The sequence below is a fragment of the Alexandromys fortis genome, unplaced genomic scaffold, assembly GCF_014885135.2.
Source record: "Alexandromys fortis isolate MF-2015 unplaced genomic scaffold, M_Fortis_MF-2015_v1.1 scaffold_18, whole genome shotgun sequence".
NCBI lineage: Eukaryota > Metazoa > Chordata > Mammalia > Rodentia > Cricetidae > Alexandromys > Alexandromys fortis.
Genome location: NW_026067897.1, coordinates 1,987,484 through 2,003,601, shown reverse-complemented (window position 1 = coordinate 2,003,601; position 16,118 = coordinate 1,987,484). Strand labels below are relative to the sequence as shown.

Genomic DNA, 16,118 nt, shown 5'->3' with positions numbered 1-16,118 from the left:
CCAATAAAATTCAAAGACTCATTAGGGAGGGCTTAGAAAACTCATTTAAAAAAACCTGGAAAATCCAGGAGAAATGGTAAATACTTAGATATATATTACCACCAAAATTAAATCAAGACATACACATACAAAAACTCACACATATACATACACACAAACAAATACACACAAACACACACACTAGGACACATCACAGAAAAGTCTCCTAACAAAGAAAATCTCGAGATCAGATGGATTCAACATCAAACTGCCAAGCATTTTGCTTTCTCTGGAGCCCTGGCGGTCCTGAAACTCACTCTGTTGACTAAGCTGGGTTGAACTCACAGAGATCCACCTGCTTTTACCTCTTGAGTGCTGGGGTTAAAGACATTCACCACCAGGCATGGCTTTCTACCAGGCGTTTAAAAAAGTTAAAAAAAGAGGCAATGCCAGTGTTCTTGCAACTGTTTCATAAATGAAAAGGAAAGTGACACCTATCAAACCCATTCCATGAAGCCAGCACTGAACTGATGGCAAAACTGGATAGAGATACAACAGAAAAAGAAAACTATCGTCCAGTTTCCTCGATGAACATATATGCAAAAACTCAATAAAATTCCGCAGATCAAATTAAAAACTGCATTAAGCAGATCATATACCTTCACCAAGCTGGTTCCATCTCGGGTATGCAAGGTTGGTTTAACACTTGCAAACCAGTCAGTGCAGTTCAGCATTTAAATAGATACAATGACAGAAACCACAGCCCTTCTCAATCCAGGAAAATAACCAAATCAAGCCAAACCAAACCAAACGGTCCGTCTTTATAGAATCAGGCCAGCTGGACTATGTAGTCTTTATGTAGCAGAAGCAAATCCCTTCTGTTCCTCCTTACTGAGCACCTCATGTCAATGAACGAAGGCTATCAGGGAACAACAGAAGAAACATTCTTTTTCATACAATAATACGAAAGTGAAGGATAACTGAGCCAGGTGCTCACTGACACGAACTGGCTGCCACGGACTGAAGGAGAAGTGTAAAAAATTCCTTTCTTGACGGAAGCTGTAGATCAGTTGATGATGTAATTTTCTAGTCAAGACATACCATTTACTACCAAAAGCAGCTTCATTTTTACTGTTAATTTATCAACGTTAGCAAAAGTTGTTTAAAAGAGCTATAGAAGGTATTTAAAATAAATGTAGGAAGCCTGATTTTATTCTTTGGCAGGTTAGAGACAGACATGAATTGCTCATGAGGTAAAAGTGCCCATATTCTAATTCTGTGCATAATAAATTGTAATCCTCTTTTTCTCTGGTCAAAGAAGCAATAATAAAAACAATAAATTATGCCTATTACTGCACTGTGAGGTTATAACTAGCTGCAAATGAAACATGAAACCATAATTATATTAAACATGTTAATTTGCTGTATAAAGGATCCATATATAAACATAAGGGATGATTTAAATAAAAACATCCCTAGTAGATTTAACAGTTTGCTTACTTCTCTTAAAACTGAGCAATGTAGGGGCTGGAGAGATGGCTCAGAGGTTAAGAGCACTGACTGCTCTTCCAATAGGTCCTGAGTTCAATTCCCAACAACCACATGGTGGCTCACAACCATCTGTAATGAGATCTGATACCCTCTTCTGGTGTGCAGACATCCATGCAGACAGAATGCTGTATACATAATAAATAAATAAATAAAACCCTGAGCAATGTATAAGTAACCATGACCAAAGGTTATGGACTACTGTTCTCCATGCTTTCCCAAGGCACTAAAAACCTCCGAGCATTTTTACACATTCACAGGACAAAATATACACCTTCGTATCTTTAAACAATGCTGAAATCACTTAAGGCAAAATGTTTAATTTGAAAAATATCAACCATTGTGGCCTCTGATTTAATTCTATCATAAGTTATAAGTAGAAAGTCTCATTATAAAATGCAGTTGGAAAATCTGGCTGCTTAATCTTATGTTTCTGATAAAACTAAAGCATTCCTGGTACCTGTATATGTCGTGCTTCACGCTGGCCCTCGACTTCTGCCCAGGCTCATAGTTCTCAGGTGGCATATAGATGATTGTTCCTCCTTCGGGGGCAGATTTGCTACTTCGTGATTGCGAGAGCGACATCATGCGCCATTTTGACAAACCAAAATCAGCAATCTGTAAGAGCAAAGAGATGAATTAAAATTTTAGATCTTTTTTTTTACTTTAAAACGTCCAAGAGTTAACTACCTTTGTTTTCATATATTGCATCTGTAATGGCTATCAGTCCCAAGAAAAGCTATATACTGTTAACCTTCCACAGCCTCTTAACAAATTACATATCATAGTGCTATGCCCAATAACTCTAGATGATTATATACTGATAAGGTTTGTAACAGAATATCACACATTTTTAAGGGAAACTAATCGTTTCAGGATCTGAATATACACAATGAATATTGTTTTTATGGAATGAAGCTTTAGGGCAGGCTGTGTTTTCCAATCCCCCGCCACCAGTATTTCTCCTCATAAGCCATACAATAGACCGAACGTTGTTTACATCTTTAAGAATTCTTTTTGTGCAGGGTGGTGACACATGCCTTTAATCCCAGCACTCGGGAGGCAGAGTTCTAAGCCAGCCTGGTCTACAGAGGGAGTGGTTCCAAAGCTACAAAGAAACCCTATCTCCAAAACCAAAACCAAAACCAAACACACAAAAATTCTTTTTGCTAAATTTATTCATTTGTGCATGGGTGTGTAAGGATGTGGCTGGGGAGGTCAGAGGACAGTTTCAGGAGCCAGTTCCCTCCTTCCATCACATGGGTTCTGAAGAAGGAACAAGACAGTTAGCCAGGCCAAGTTTACATGGTATTATTCTTGTTCTAAAATTAGTATCAAATTAGATTTCAAGATAAGTAAAATGTTACAGTAGTAAGAAGTCACCACTATATGCTTTTTGCTCACTACTAAGAGCCATTTTGGATGGCGCGTATCACACCGTGTGCCCCTACAAGAATGCACAGCTAAAGAACTGACCAGTGGTAAGCATTCTTTATTTTCAGTATGTCCTTTACAGCTTGCTTTCTCTTGTAATTTATGTAGGTTATATAACTTTCTTAATGTTTAAAAGGTTTCTTACTTTTTAAAAATAAAAGGTAAAATGTAAGACCAGAAATGTTACTTAGTGGGCAAAGGAGTATGGGAAAACTTTATAAAGACATTTAAATTACTTAGACTTATAATACATGTAATGGTCTCTCCTGTCCCTTTAAGACAAGCCCCACCCACTCCCCCCATCCCCACTGCCAAGGCAGGTAGATCTTCCTTCTGCTTCCAGTCTGAGCCCTTCCTTTCTTTCTCTCTCCCAAAGAGGTAGCTGCTGCTCCTCTCCTCCCTCTTTCTCCCCCCCAACCTCTTTGTCTACCTCTCTCTGCTCTTTCCCCTTCTCTCCTTCCTCACTAAATAAATATCCAACCTCACTCTGCATGGTGTGCCTATCCATCTTGGTCTCTCACCCACCACGTGGCTCCCTGCCTAGGACCCATTGACCCTCATTGCTTGGCTCCCTGCCTGGGTGGCTGCCTTTCTGGCCTGCCGTGGTCTCGTGCCCGCTGCCCACTGCCGCCACTTGGGAATCTGCAGCATTTTACTTTTACCATTACAATACACACCGAAGAAATTGACAAAGGAGGATGGGATTTGTGCAGGATAATTGGTATTTTGAGTATTTATATCTTGTGTTTTTGTATTTTTTTAACAGAAGAATTACTTTATAATCTGTGTTTAGATGAATGAGATAAAGATTGTGGATCCTGGACCATCAAACACAGACTGCACAACCTTTCACACATTTCCTAAAAGCTTAAGAAACAGCAACTATGAAAAGACCAAGAGGAGATAAACTGTCAGACAGTGGAAAGTGAAGATAATGAAACTTCAGTTACGAACATTGGGCTCTGGAGTTGAGGCTATCTCAATTTATAGTGTAATTCTACCATTTAATTTGTTGTATGACCCCAAGGAAGTTGTTTACGTTCTCTGTGTCCTACATTGTTCATCTGTAGCTGGGGATAAAGCATCCAACAGAAGTGTGTTGAGGTAACTCATCAAACTAGTCTTTCTAGGGAATTATTCAGAAGGGCATCTGTCGTGACATGACACCCTCTCCATACGAGCTAGTCACCATTACTAATGTATGCATGTACTGAGTCAGCCTAGTATATTCCAGTTACATGTATACAAACTATTTAATAATTGAAAACAAAAACATTTAAAAAGTCATGTCAGTATGAGTTTTAAAGAAGGAGAAAAAAAGTGTTGACTTTGCAAGTCTATATCCTATTTAGAGCCTATTTCTTAACCTTGATTAAAAAGCCTTTAAAGAATTTGTAAAGGGGTACTTTAAGTTGTCGAAAGGGAAACTTTAAAAGTGATTGGAAAATGCAGAAGTCAGCAAGAATTTATGGAGAGCAAATTACAAAGATCAGTGCTCGCCAGGTGGTGGCAGCGCACACCTTTAATCCTAACACTTGGGAGGTAGAGGCAGGTGGACCTCTGAGTTCAAGGCCATCCTGGTCTACAGATAGAATTCCAGGACAGCCAGGGCTACACAGAGAAACCCAGTCTTGAAAAACCAACAAAACAAAACACCAGTGCTCAATTTCACACAGCACATAACAGAGGCATTCCACAAATAATAGAATAAAAGAAGACAGATTTCTTTGGTAGCTTTGCTACTGTATCACCAAGCTAGGAGTTTCTAGAAGCATCTATAAGATATGCTGCTCTACTTACACATTTATATATTTGACTATTAACTGAGGAGATGTTATTTATTACATGCAGAAGATCTGAAATGAACTCATTTGCTCACTTTAATTATGGGATGCTTCTATACAGCATGTGCTAGGCATGTAGTAGATACTAATCTGGGCTAAACTGTTTTCTTCATGAATCTTCAGTCTAACTGACCAGCCGGTCTGGGCTGCATGAGACTCTTTCACAAGAAGAGGAAATAGGTGTGACCAGGCAGTCACGCCGTCAAATTAATCATGGTAATTAAGAAAGTCATGCCAGCTGGTGAGAAGTTGTCACGGGGAAGCATAGGGTACAGGATACAACAGGACACGGAGGAGAACTAGGTGGTATAAGGCAGAAAGACTGGCTGTGTGATGGCCTGAACCATAAGGACCTTGGGAAGAGCAGCTAAGCAAGGGCTCCCCTAGGAGTCTTGAGAAGGAAGAAAAATGGTTCCTACCAGAACATGGCTAAAAAGCTGAAGGATGACTTCCGAAAAGTACAGTTAACAAAAGAGCTGGTCCTCGTGGTCAGGAGGTCCTTAGGGCTGCTGTGCTGCTCCGTCAAGGGAGGCTCAAGTCTAATTCCCAAACAAGACCACACCTGTCCAGTAGGACAAAGGAATTCTAAGTTCACGACAAGGAGAGGACGGTTAAATGATGACACTTGAAAAGTGACAAGGATGACATCAAAACATCACAGCAACCTCTGGGCCTTCCGGCTGGCAGTCCACTTTCCGTAGCATGACGCCTGTGGCAACTGTTAATTACCAAAACCCTTTCTTTTTTCTCTTTTTTTGGGGACAGGGTCTCATGCATTCAGATTGGCCTCAAACTTGCTACATAACCCAAGCTGGCCTTGAACTCTTGATCCCCCCTCCCCCACCTGTTCCTCACAAGTGCTGAAATTACAGGCAGCATTCACCTACCATGCCTGTCCAAGAAACTTACTACTAAGTACTTAGGACTATAAAAATCATACACTTTGGTTCAACTCTGCATTCATCAGATTACGTCAGACGTATTTTGTTTGGTCCTAAGGATCAAAATTTGCAGTTAACGCCAAAGCATGCAATGAAATCGCACAAGGGGATAAAACTCGTATCAACAAGGGACTGAATGAAGGCTGAAGAGGGTAAAGCTGGTTCAGCGAAGAAAAGGGGACTATCCTGGTGGGAAGCAGACGCACGGCTGTCTCCAAATATCAGAACGGCTGCTGTACTGAAGAAGAGTGGACTTAATACATTTATCAACAAAATGTGAGGTAGAACTAAGGGAGAAAAGCAGGGAGGACATCTGGTTACTGGGAAAGTACCGGTTGTTCATGTACAGACACTGTGTCCTCTCTGTGGAGCAGCCACGCTGGGAACAGAGTCCCAGCTCACCTAAGGTCCTGCAGAGAAATGGGAAACCTCAGTCAAGTCCCTCTCCCCTTCTCCACAATGTTGGGCCGCAAGCTTGACCTTTCTTTCTCTTCCCAAACTGCCATTTTATTTCAAGAAAAAGGAAGTATATTTAGTCATTTTTTTTAAATTAGTTTTTCTCATACTTCTGTGTTAAAAGTTGGTACTGTTACAACTTTTCTAGTAAGTAATGGAGAAATAAGTATTTCTTTGAACATTTTTAATATTTAAATCATCCTCTGACAATGTATGCTATAGAAATAGGTAGCTAGAATGCTAGATAAAAATAAAGTGAGCTGCAGTTAGTATTAATTCCTCAGCAGTTACTCCTCATTTGAGTTCCCCCATTCTGTGCAGGGTTACAGTACTCCTTGCCCTGTACGCAAAAGCAAATTCAAAGCATGAGACTTCAATATAACACTAAGCATAGCACTAAGAAACCTTAGGAGGTGATACAGAGGAACGCTGTCACTACCTAGAGTTGGGGAGGAGGGCTTACCAGTGATAGCAAGAACACTGTCCTTAAGGGACAAAGGTGATAATGGTACTTCAGCAAAGACGAAATTTTTCTTGGTGGCAGGCTTTGTTAAAAGGATAACAGGCCTAGGAACCGGCTCAGAGGTAGAGCACTGCTGGGCAGACATGACCTAACCGAACCTCACACCTCAGAACTCATAAAGCCTCCAGGCGTGGCAGGATGTGATCAGAGCACTGGAGAACTGGAGACAGGAGGATTCCTGTCACTAGCCAGCTAGCGTAGCCAACGATTACACACACATGTGCACACTAACACACACACACGTTCTCCATGAGTCAGTACAAACACAAACACATGGCTGACAACGTAAGTTGTGGAGAAATATTTGAAAGGAAATATCTGAAAATTATTATCTGTAAAGGACTTATATTTAAAATATATACAGGGTTCTTAAAATTGAGTGGTGAAAATAAACAACCCAATTAGAAAACGGGCTCATTCAGGAGGCTTTTCAGTGGACAGGCTCTGTGGGTGGCAAGGAGGCTTATGAAAAGTGCTCAAGATCACCCATCCCTGTCCAGTTTCCCATCTGAAGGCTACATCTAATTATGCAGGGAATGGGTAAAGGGAGCATGGAGCCACCTTACACTATCTTCATAACATCCTATGACTCTAACACTAATTTCAAAATAGAAAATAAAATATTTTGACAATTTTAATTAAGAAACACAGTGAATTGCTATTTTGTAGCAAATTCTATATCTAAAGTTTAAGAATAACTGAGCCTTAAGCTAGGTGCGGCTGCAGACACCTTTAATCCCAGCACTCAGAAGGCAGAGACAGGAGGACTTCTGTGAGTTCCTGGACAGTCAGAGATACATAGTGAGACCCTGTGTCACACAAACAAGCAAACAGGGAGTAACTGAACTACTGCGAGAAAGGGGCCAGTGTGGAGAGCTCAGGATACCCTGACTAAGTGGAGATTGCTGACACCAGCCAGGCCATGCCAAGGACTGAATGCTTCAGATCACGGAGTGGCAAAGCCTTCCTCTGGTCCCAGCGCAAATGTTGGCAGCGTGTTCAAAAGCCAGGAGCTGGAGCTTCCTCCTTCAGGATCTTCCAGCTGGGTTTCCCAGCCCCAAGCCTCACGGAAGGTGGTGCTGAAGACAGCAATGAAGACCCTACTAAAGGATTTCTCAGAATTATTAAGAACAAAGACTCAGAGAAAGTTTTTTTCCCCCCAAATTAGTTACCTTGACATGAAATTCATTATCCAACAAGATATTCTGAGTCTTCAAGTCGTGATGAAGGAGAGGGGGATTCATATTGTGCAGGTAATTCACACCAAGGGCGATTTCATGCAGGATGCGGAATCTCAACGGCCACGCAACTTCAGGATACTCAGTTTTCTTTGTATAGGTGAAAGACACAAAACAAAAAAGTACTACCTTAATTTAACAGTTAAAAATTAAGAATTTCACGAGGAAACAGATTATAAACTAAGATAAAACACACGCTCAATTTTATAACATTGTACCAATTGATATTTTGTTTGATATTCTTGTATTTTACTTGAATTTTTAGAGATGTTTATAATAACTATAGCTGTGGTATTTCTTTTTATATTGGCCATGCAATTGCATGGTATTACTGCCTCGTCCTGCAGTCGGCACAACTCTCAGTTGCTGTAAGAAGTTTTACAGCTTGTAGTTGCCCGCCTACTAGGGCGTGACCCTTTTTCTCTCAGGTTTCCCTTGCTCCGTTCCAGGCTGGCTGCTCCTTTTGGATCTTGTGATTCAGCCGGTCAAGTGGAGAATTCTGATTTTTGAGTTTTCCCCCTAAATGAGTATCTATCTCTCAATTTTGAGCTAGTGTGGGATTTTTTTTAAGTGTCCACTCCGCCACCACTCAGTTACTTGTAGGCGTACAAGGTCAGACACAGACGCTTATACTCCACCCACTGCTCCACGCCTGTGGCTTCAGCGAATAACTTATACCCATAAGCACACATACATACAGAAAAAGATAGTAATTTGCTTCTGACATACCAAACTATTCATTGGAAATTTTGACCTTTTTTTTAAAATTAATTTAAAACTACAATTTCAAAATTGCCTTGGGATTCTTTCTGAAACTGTCTGCTTACGTTTCAGTAATCAATTGGTAGGAATGGTTCATAATATTCTAGGCTCTGTACATTTTCATTTTATTCAGTGATCTTTCTGATGCTGTGGGTGAGTAACTGGCATATCTTTGAGGGCACCACACTAAGGATCCAAAAGAAATACGAAACACTAGTGTGGATCGTGACCTCCCGGGAAACACGCCCAGCTCAGGACCTTGGAGTGAGTGACTCCTTTGTTGGTCCTTAGCGAGTTAAGTTATTATGAAGTTTAAAGTCATTATGGGGCCTTTGAATGACAGTGTCACACGGGGTTTTCCCTCATGGAGTTAAGGGTGGAGTGGCCACTCGCTCTATCGCTTATGGTCACATCTAAGAGTTAGGAATATCCCTAGCGGAGGGGAGGCTACAGAATCCCCAGCGGGCTCCAAATCTGGGTGCCACCGTATCTATGACAATGTGGAAGGAGAACATTAGGATTTCTGCTTAAACTTCATTTCTCAAACAACGGAAAAGAGACTGCACTTTATAGACTCTTGGTCCCTTGACTGCTGGGGCAGGCACACAAACCGGAACAGACTGACACCAGTTACTTCAGTCCGTCTTTGTTTCAGATGGCCACAAGTCATGACAGAATGCGAGGTATTCTGAAACAAAGAGGAAGTCACCCCATGAGTGGCTTGCAGTGGTGCCCACTTGCCCTCGACTACTCAGAAAGCTGTGCTACACTGTGACGTGGGCGTGCCGTAGGTGTCCTCAGGTGGTTACGCAGCCCTAATTAACCTGAATCCTCATAAACTGGGGCATCTGACCTAAAAAGATTTCTGAAAGCAAATGTACACTGGAAGTAATCACGGTGTAAGATCACGGAAAAATAAAAATAGAATATAGGTATTTCGAGAATGTGGACCCCTAAGTTTGTTTGTTGATAGGATTCATGCATAAAAGACAGAGTACTCATACCTTTTAATGGTTCAAACTGCTAGAGATAGAAAAATGTTACTGAAGATGATTTACTTGGTCCATTAACTGATAATACTTAATATGGCTTCTAAATAGCCACTAATATAAAATATGGATTAACAATTGGTTATATAGTATATTGAATGCATCTCATCTATTTCCCATGCCTATCTGTACATGAATATATTTATATATACAGTATAATATGTATACTGGGATTTAGTATGAATGTCTCAGTTACCTATACAAAATAATCTAGGACCTTTAAATTCATGCCCAGCTCCACAGTAGTTTGTAACAACATAAACAAAGCCACAGAAAGTAGAAGTTCATCAGTTCAATGGTTCTTCATATTCTTACTTGACTCATTGATATACTACAAAATACTGTGACAAAAATACTATAGACAGTTTGAGCAGACTAAATAATAACTGTAGTCACTGAAAACAAACAGTACTTACTCTATGTAGAAGTTCATTTAATGATCCATTTGGCATATATTCAGTAACTATGCCCAAAAATTCAGGCTCATTGCAAATTCCCAAAATTGGAAGAATGTAACTAAATCTAGCTTTATGTAGTATTTCAGCTTCTCGTAAGATATCATTTCTTTCACTAAAGAAAAAAAAGGATAATTATTTCAGATAATGAAAAACATACAATGACCATGCCCACATATTAATTAAGCCTAGATTTTTTTTTCATTAATTAGCTATGTAGCCTTATGTGAGTTTTCAACTTCTGTGTTGCTTAGTTTCATCACATTTAAAACAGAGATGATATCCACTCTGTGTATTCTACTGGTCTGTTTAGACAGCATCCAAAATAGCTTCTACAAACCACTGGTGGTAAAAGTGCTGGACATGGTTATTACTGTACTTTCCACTGATGGTAAAAAAAGGGCTACACATGGTTATTACTGCACCTCTCCTAGGAAAGAGAAGGAGCCGTGAGAGAGGAAGCTCCCCAAGCTTACCTATGTTACAATGACTGATGCCTGAACTAATTAAATTACTAAGATTATTTTATCCTAAAAGGAATACACTTGATTAGCATAGTGTTACATCCCATGGTTACACTCCATGTAAAAGTTTTCTAACATGAATTCTAAAATGTTTAGATATTGCCGATGTATTTGTACCACTCGGTGGTTCTCAACCTTCTTAATGCAAGGCCCCTTTAACACAGTTCCTCATGTTGTGGTGACCCCCAACCATAAAATTACTTTGTTGCTACTTCCTCACTGTAATTTTGGCTACTGTTATGAATCGTAATGTAAATATCTTTGCTTTCCGCTGTTCTTCGGTGAACCCCGTGGAAGGGGTCATGATCCATAGTTTGAGAACCGCTGGCTGAGGTGATGATAGCTATGTCAAAGTCAGTAACGCTGAGATATTACACACCAAACTCAGGAAAAGAACAGAGACGAGGGAAGCACACATAGCCGATCCCTGGTGTCCATGCCTTGGGCATGAATAAAACAGGTAAATGGTTAACTTTTAGTACAAATAGAGTTACGGTTAGTATTTCAGAGCCTACAAACACAAAGAGGCATCTTTGCTTTCAAGGCCCATAATTCACGTAAGAAAAATAAATAATACAAGGAAGAATGTGATAACTACCATATATCTTACATACATATACATGTATATACATATACATACATACGTACACACACACATATAAAGGAAAAAGGAAAGCAAACTATGGGGATGCAGAGGGGAGAGGATTTTGAGCAAGGCAAAGTCAGCGCAGCCTTCAACGATGCAGGCTTCAGCGCAGCCTTCAACGATGCAGGCTCTCAGTAGAACCTGAAGTACGGCTAGGATTTAGCACCAGAGAGAAGGCTTCCCCAGGACTTTATCCAGTAACACAGTAGATGCTCAACATCCATGTGCCACGTGAATTAAGGAAGTGAAAGTAAAACTGACTGATATGAACTAGGGTGTGTAACAGTCTGTGTAAAAGGAGGGATGGTCAAACTAACATGCCAGGGTCCTAAGACTTCCCAGGACACTTCATCTGATGAGCTGCTGTGACCGGAGGTCCTGAGTGAGAGAAATCGGTAGGACGAAGTGTGAAGATAATTGTCTGGCACGGTGTATGGAGTTAACAGAAAGAGGAACAGTTTTGAAGACTGTAACAATTTAGACTCAAAGCAGGGAGTGCCTGAAACTATAAAGTTCTAGTGAAAGAAAGAAGAAAACACCGCTGGGAAGAATGATAGATGCTGGGACTAACTGGCTGTAAAGGGCTTTAAAAATATACAAAGAAAGAGAAATTATATTGACGTCATCATTTTTTCTTTTAACTGTCCAGATGCATGGGTGTTGGTAGCCATGACATAAATAGAAACACTTCCAGGAGAAGCCTATTGGGTAAGTGATGATGCTCATGCTGGCTCTTGAGAAACCCAGCTCTAGATGGACGGCTGTTGAAATGAAAAAAGCAACAGGCACTCCTGATAAGACTGCTGAGAACACAGACGGAGACACAGAGACACACACCCAGCCATGGTCATAAGTCATTTATTCTCTGAGTAGACAATAGATTTTATGTTTTTAAATTCAAGAGTTACAAGAAAACGTGGAGTGGAAAGTTTATCTCTTCTCTGTCTCTGACCTTGACTGTAAGTAAGGAAACCAGTTATACCAATCCATGAGGCCCATTCAATTCTACTCCAGTTTCTCAAGTTCTGTATTTGCACAAGAGATTTGGGTCAACAAGACAGGTGCTGTGTGGTTCCTTACAGGATGAACCTGAAGACTTCTGGACAGCAAGAAACATCCACAGAGAGTGTACACATAAGACACCCTTTCCTCCTTCTGTCCACAGCATGAAATAAGGTGTTGGGAGACAGGCCCGTTGGTGAAGCGATTGTCATACAAGCAGGAGGGCCCGTTTCATTCTTCAAAATCCACATAAAAAAGCCAACAACAATAAAGCAATCCAAATCCCCCCCCCCAAATAAATGGTGGTTCTTAGGAACAACACTTGATGAAGTTGGCCTCCATATCATGCACATGGACCACCACATACAACATGTGTATACATTAACACACACATGTACACACACACATGAAAAAGTCTGATGTATTCCTCCTTCCTGTCAGCCACTTTATATGCACATAAACACTTAAAGCCGGTTCCATTATCTTCGCCTTACACCTAAGGGCACCCAGAGGTAGAAAGACGAATGAGCCTCTGGTGACCACAATGATACAAAGGGACAGGATTTAAGTCAGATTTAAGTCAGATTCAAACTGTAGTCCTGGTACGCTAAGGTCTGTGTTGGACAGTTTGTAAGGTTAGATTTCAACAAGACTGAGGGGGAAAATAAAATTTAAAAATTATAAAAAGCTAAAAATGTAGGACAGTTTCAATAATTATATCACCAAAATTACCCAACTCAAAATTTCAATAGGGAATAGTTACCCCATATCCAGGGTACTTGAACAACCAATAGGAGGTCCATTAAGGTAGGAAGAATGCTACGGAAGGCCCATTCATTGGTTACAGAGTACTCATTAATCATTAAAATAACATGTAACGTCACATAAACTTATTTTCCTTACAGGTCATCTTAAAGAACAATGGGTACTTTATCTACAGTAGCGACAACAAATACACATACGTGTTAATTATTCATATTTTATAAATGAGGAAATAAGACATGCCTAGTCAATTGCATAAGCCCAGGCCTGTGCGCTTGTTAAGATCTTATGCAACAAGAGAAAAGAACCAGTGCAGTAAGGTCCCAGGATTTTGTTGCTCTTAGGAAGACAATTTCCTGTCCATTTCAAGAAAACTGTACAGTGACGTGGCTGGGGAAGATGGAAAAAGAAACTTCAACTTTATCCCTTGGCCCATAAAGAGCACAAAGCTTGGGTAAATAAAAACCTTGAAAAGCAGACTCCAAAGTGAGAAATCAGCTAGTTTTGGTATACTTAGTGGTCTATGAGTACTACATATCCAGAGAATATTTGTTTACTTGGCTTCTGACCAACCTCCTTTTACAGCTGAATTTGGCTACACGGACTGTGAGGCCCACTATGAACAGGCACTACACCTTGTACATTCCTGAATCTGGATCAAGGTACACAAAACGTTTCAGTGTTCCAAACTACAATGAGATCTAGCCTACGGTGGGGGGAAAAAGCTACAGGATGAAGTCTGAAGAGGTATCTGATGTCGGATCTGACCTCACACCAGACATGAACAGCCTCTGGCCAATGGAGCCGCTATGCCTTCTGCATTTTCACGCTAGATCCAGAAGAAAATGTGTCAACCACGGATGTCTGGTTAAATTCCCGATAAAAGGAAAGCACAAGACTACTACTGACTAGACCCATTGACTAACACACACAGTCATGAAGCCATGGTATTTAATTGTGATGTTTTCCTGGAAACAGAAACCAACGCTTTTTTCTTTCCTGATGAGGAAACTGGACCCAAAGAATATCAGAACATGAGGCGGTCAATTTTTTCTTTAATATTCAATATTTTTGACCATTTGACAATCTTTGAATTCAATTTACTGTTACAAAAACAGCGCACATTTCCTTTGAGGACTTGCAAAGTAAGAGCTCGAACAACAACTGCTAATGTAGAGTCTGATATCTGAACTTCATGACAGCATGGAATAAGCCACAAACAAGACAAAACCAACCAAACCGCACCAAAACAGGCACTCTCTGGAGCAGCACTGATGAATAAAAATACGGAGTGGAAAACATATACGACCCCAGAAAAGTATTTTGACACGTAGCCAATATAAATACACTGGCACATTTTTGTTCTTAGGACTAAATGTTCAAAATCCGGTGTGTATTTTGCACTCACCCCTTATTTCATTTCTGAGAGCCCAGTTTCAAGACCTCCAGAGCTCTTGCGGCTAAAAATAAAGCGAAGCCACGAGCACTGCATCAACACACGTCGGATTCAATAAACAGGCTTTTACGGGCTGCCGTGATTGCCGGTTTTTTTGGAGGAGAGGCGAGCGGGAAAGTGGGGCGCCGCCAGGGCAATTCCTCCCCCGGACCCCCTACCTGTCCAGCAGCGGCGTGTGGATGTGCAGGTGCTTCACGGCCACCCGCACGCGCCAGTCCGCGTGGCGAGCCGACGACACGGTGCCCGAGGCGCCGCGGCTGAGGTAGTGCAGGTCGGCGAGCTTGTGGTAGGGGATGGGAGGCAGCGCGCTGCAGATGGCGTCCCCGTCCATGGCTCTGGCGGAGCGGCGGCGTCAGGTCGCGGGGCGGCCCATTCCCGCGCGGCCGCTGCAGTTCCGGCCGTGCTGGCTGTCCCCGGGAGCCCGTCGGTCGGGTCTGCGGTCGCGCCGGGGCGGACCTTCCTCCGCCCTCCTCCGGGCTCCGCGCTCCTCCCTTGGCGGACCCGCCCTCCGCCGCTTCTCCTTCGGTGTTTTCTCCCTCCGCCCAGCTCCCCGCCGGCCTGTCCCGGCCGGGGCCTCCCCTGCAGAGGACCCTACCCGGACTGCCCCTCCCTTCTCAGGCCCCGCCCTTCCAAGGCCCCGCCCTCCCCATGCCCCTCCTCCTCATGCCCCTCCCTCGACAGGCCCCGCCCCTGCCGGGCTCTTTCTCTGTAGGCTTCTTGCTCCGCAGGCTCCGCCCTCCACAGACCACTCCCTCCACTGGTCCTCCCTTGACAACCCCGCCCTCCACAAGCTCCTCCCTCCGCGTGCTCCGCCCCCGCAGGCTCCTCCCCTGCTGACCCCCCTCCCTCCGCAGGCCCCGCCCTCCAAGGCCCCGCCCTCCGCAGTCCCGCCTTCTGCAGTCTCTCAGCCAGGCTCAGGAGCCTCCAGCCCCCTCCTGCCGGCCTGGAGTCATTTTCCTCAGGGGAAGTCCCTGCAGCGGTGTCCACGCTGATGTCAGGTGGGCAGGCCGGATTTTCCTTTGGCCCGCGTTGTCTGTTTTAGTCTCCAAACCCCAGAAGTGATGGGGTGGAGGTGACTTCCTGAGAGGTTACATCGACTCCAGTCTTTACTCAGTGGCTGCCGCTTCAGGAGTGAGGTCGAGAGGTAAGCGCTGTCATTGTGACAAATTGAGGAGTTTAGCTTCCGCTCTTCTTCCAGGAAACTGTTTCTGTTTTTATTCTCCAAAGCTACAAGCAAATCGAAAGACATAACCATTTCTTGTGTTTGGAAAGGCTGCTATCCAAAAACAAGTGGACAAACTACTCAAACCCAGTCACTATTCCATCTTTTTACTCTAAACATGTTTCTACATAGATGACTGTTCTACAGGGTGTTTGGCACAAATATGACACGTCATATTTGTGAGCGATCTAGTTTCATGATCCCACATCCACCAGGATACTAAAATCTGTAATTGTGTCCCTTATATGAATAGTGTAATATATATATATAACATCGA

At 42.3% G+C, this 16,118-nt stretch overlaps 1 protein-coding gene across 2 annotated transcripts in view; it reads right to left on the bottom strand.

The window, feature by feature from the left end:
• Ripk2 (receptor interacting serine/threonine kinase 2) overlaps window positions 1–15,193 on the bottom strand; it is a 30,113-nt gene extending 14,920 nt beyond the window's left edge. Inside the window, exons 1-4 of one of the 2 annotated variants that reach the window (XM_050165442.1) lie at window positions 14,778–15,193; window positions 10,191–10,344; window positions 7,898–8,053; window positions 1,988–2,145 (exon numbers count right to left, since the gene is read on the bottom strand). In XM_050165442.1, the coding sequence (XP_050021399.1) occupies window positions 1,988–2,145; window positions 7,898–8,053; window positions 10,191–10,344; window positions 14,778–14,950 (641 nt within the window). In that variant the 5' untranslated portion in view covers window positions 14,951–15,193. The remainder of the gene's footprint in view (window positions 1–1,987; window positions 2,146–7,897; window positions 8,054–10,190; window positions 10,345–14,777) is intronic. The other variant, XM_050165434.1, reaches the window with a different exon arrangement.
• Between the last annotated feature and the right edge of the window lie 925 nt (window positions 15,194–16,118).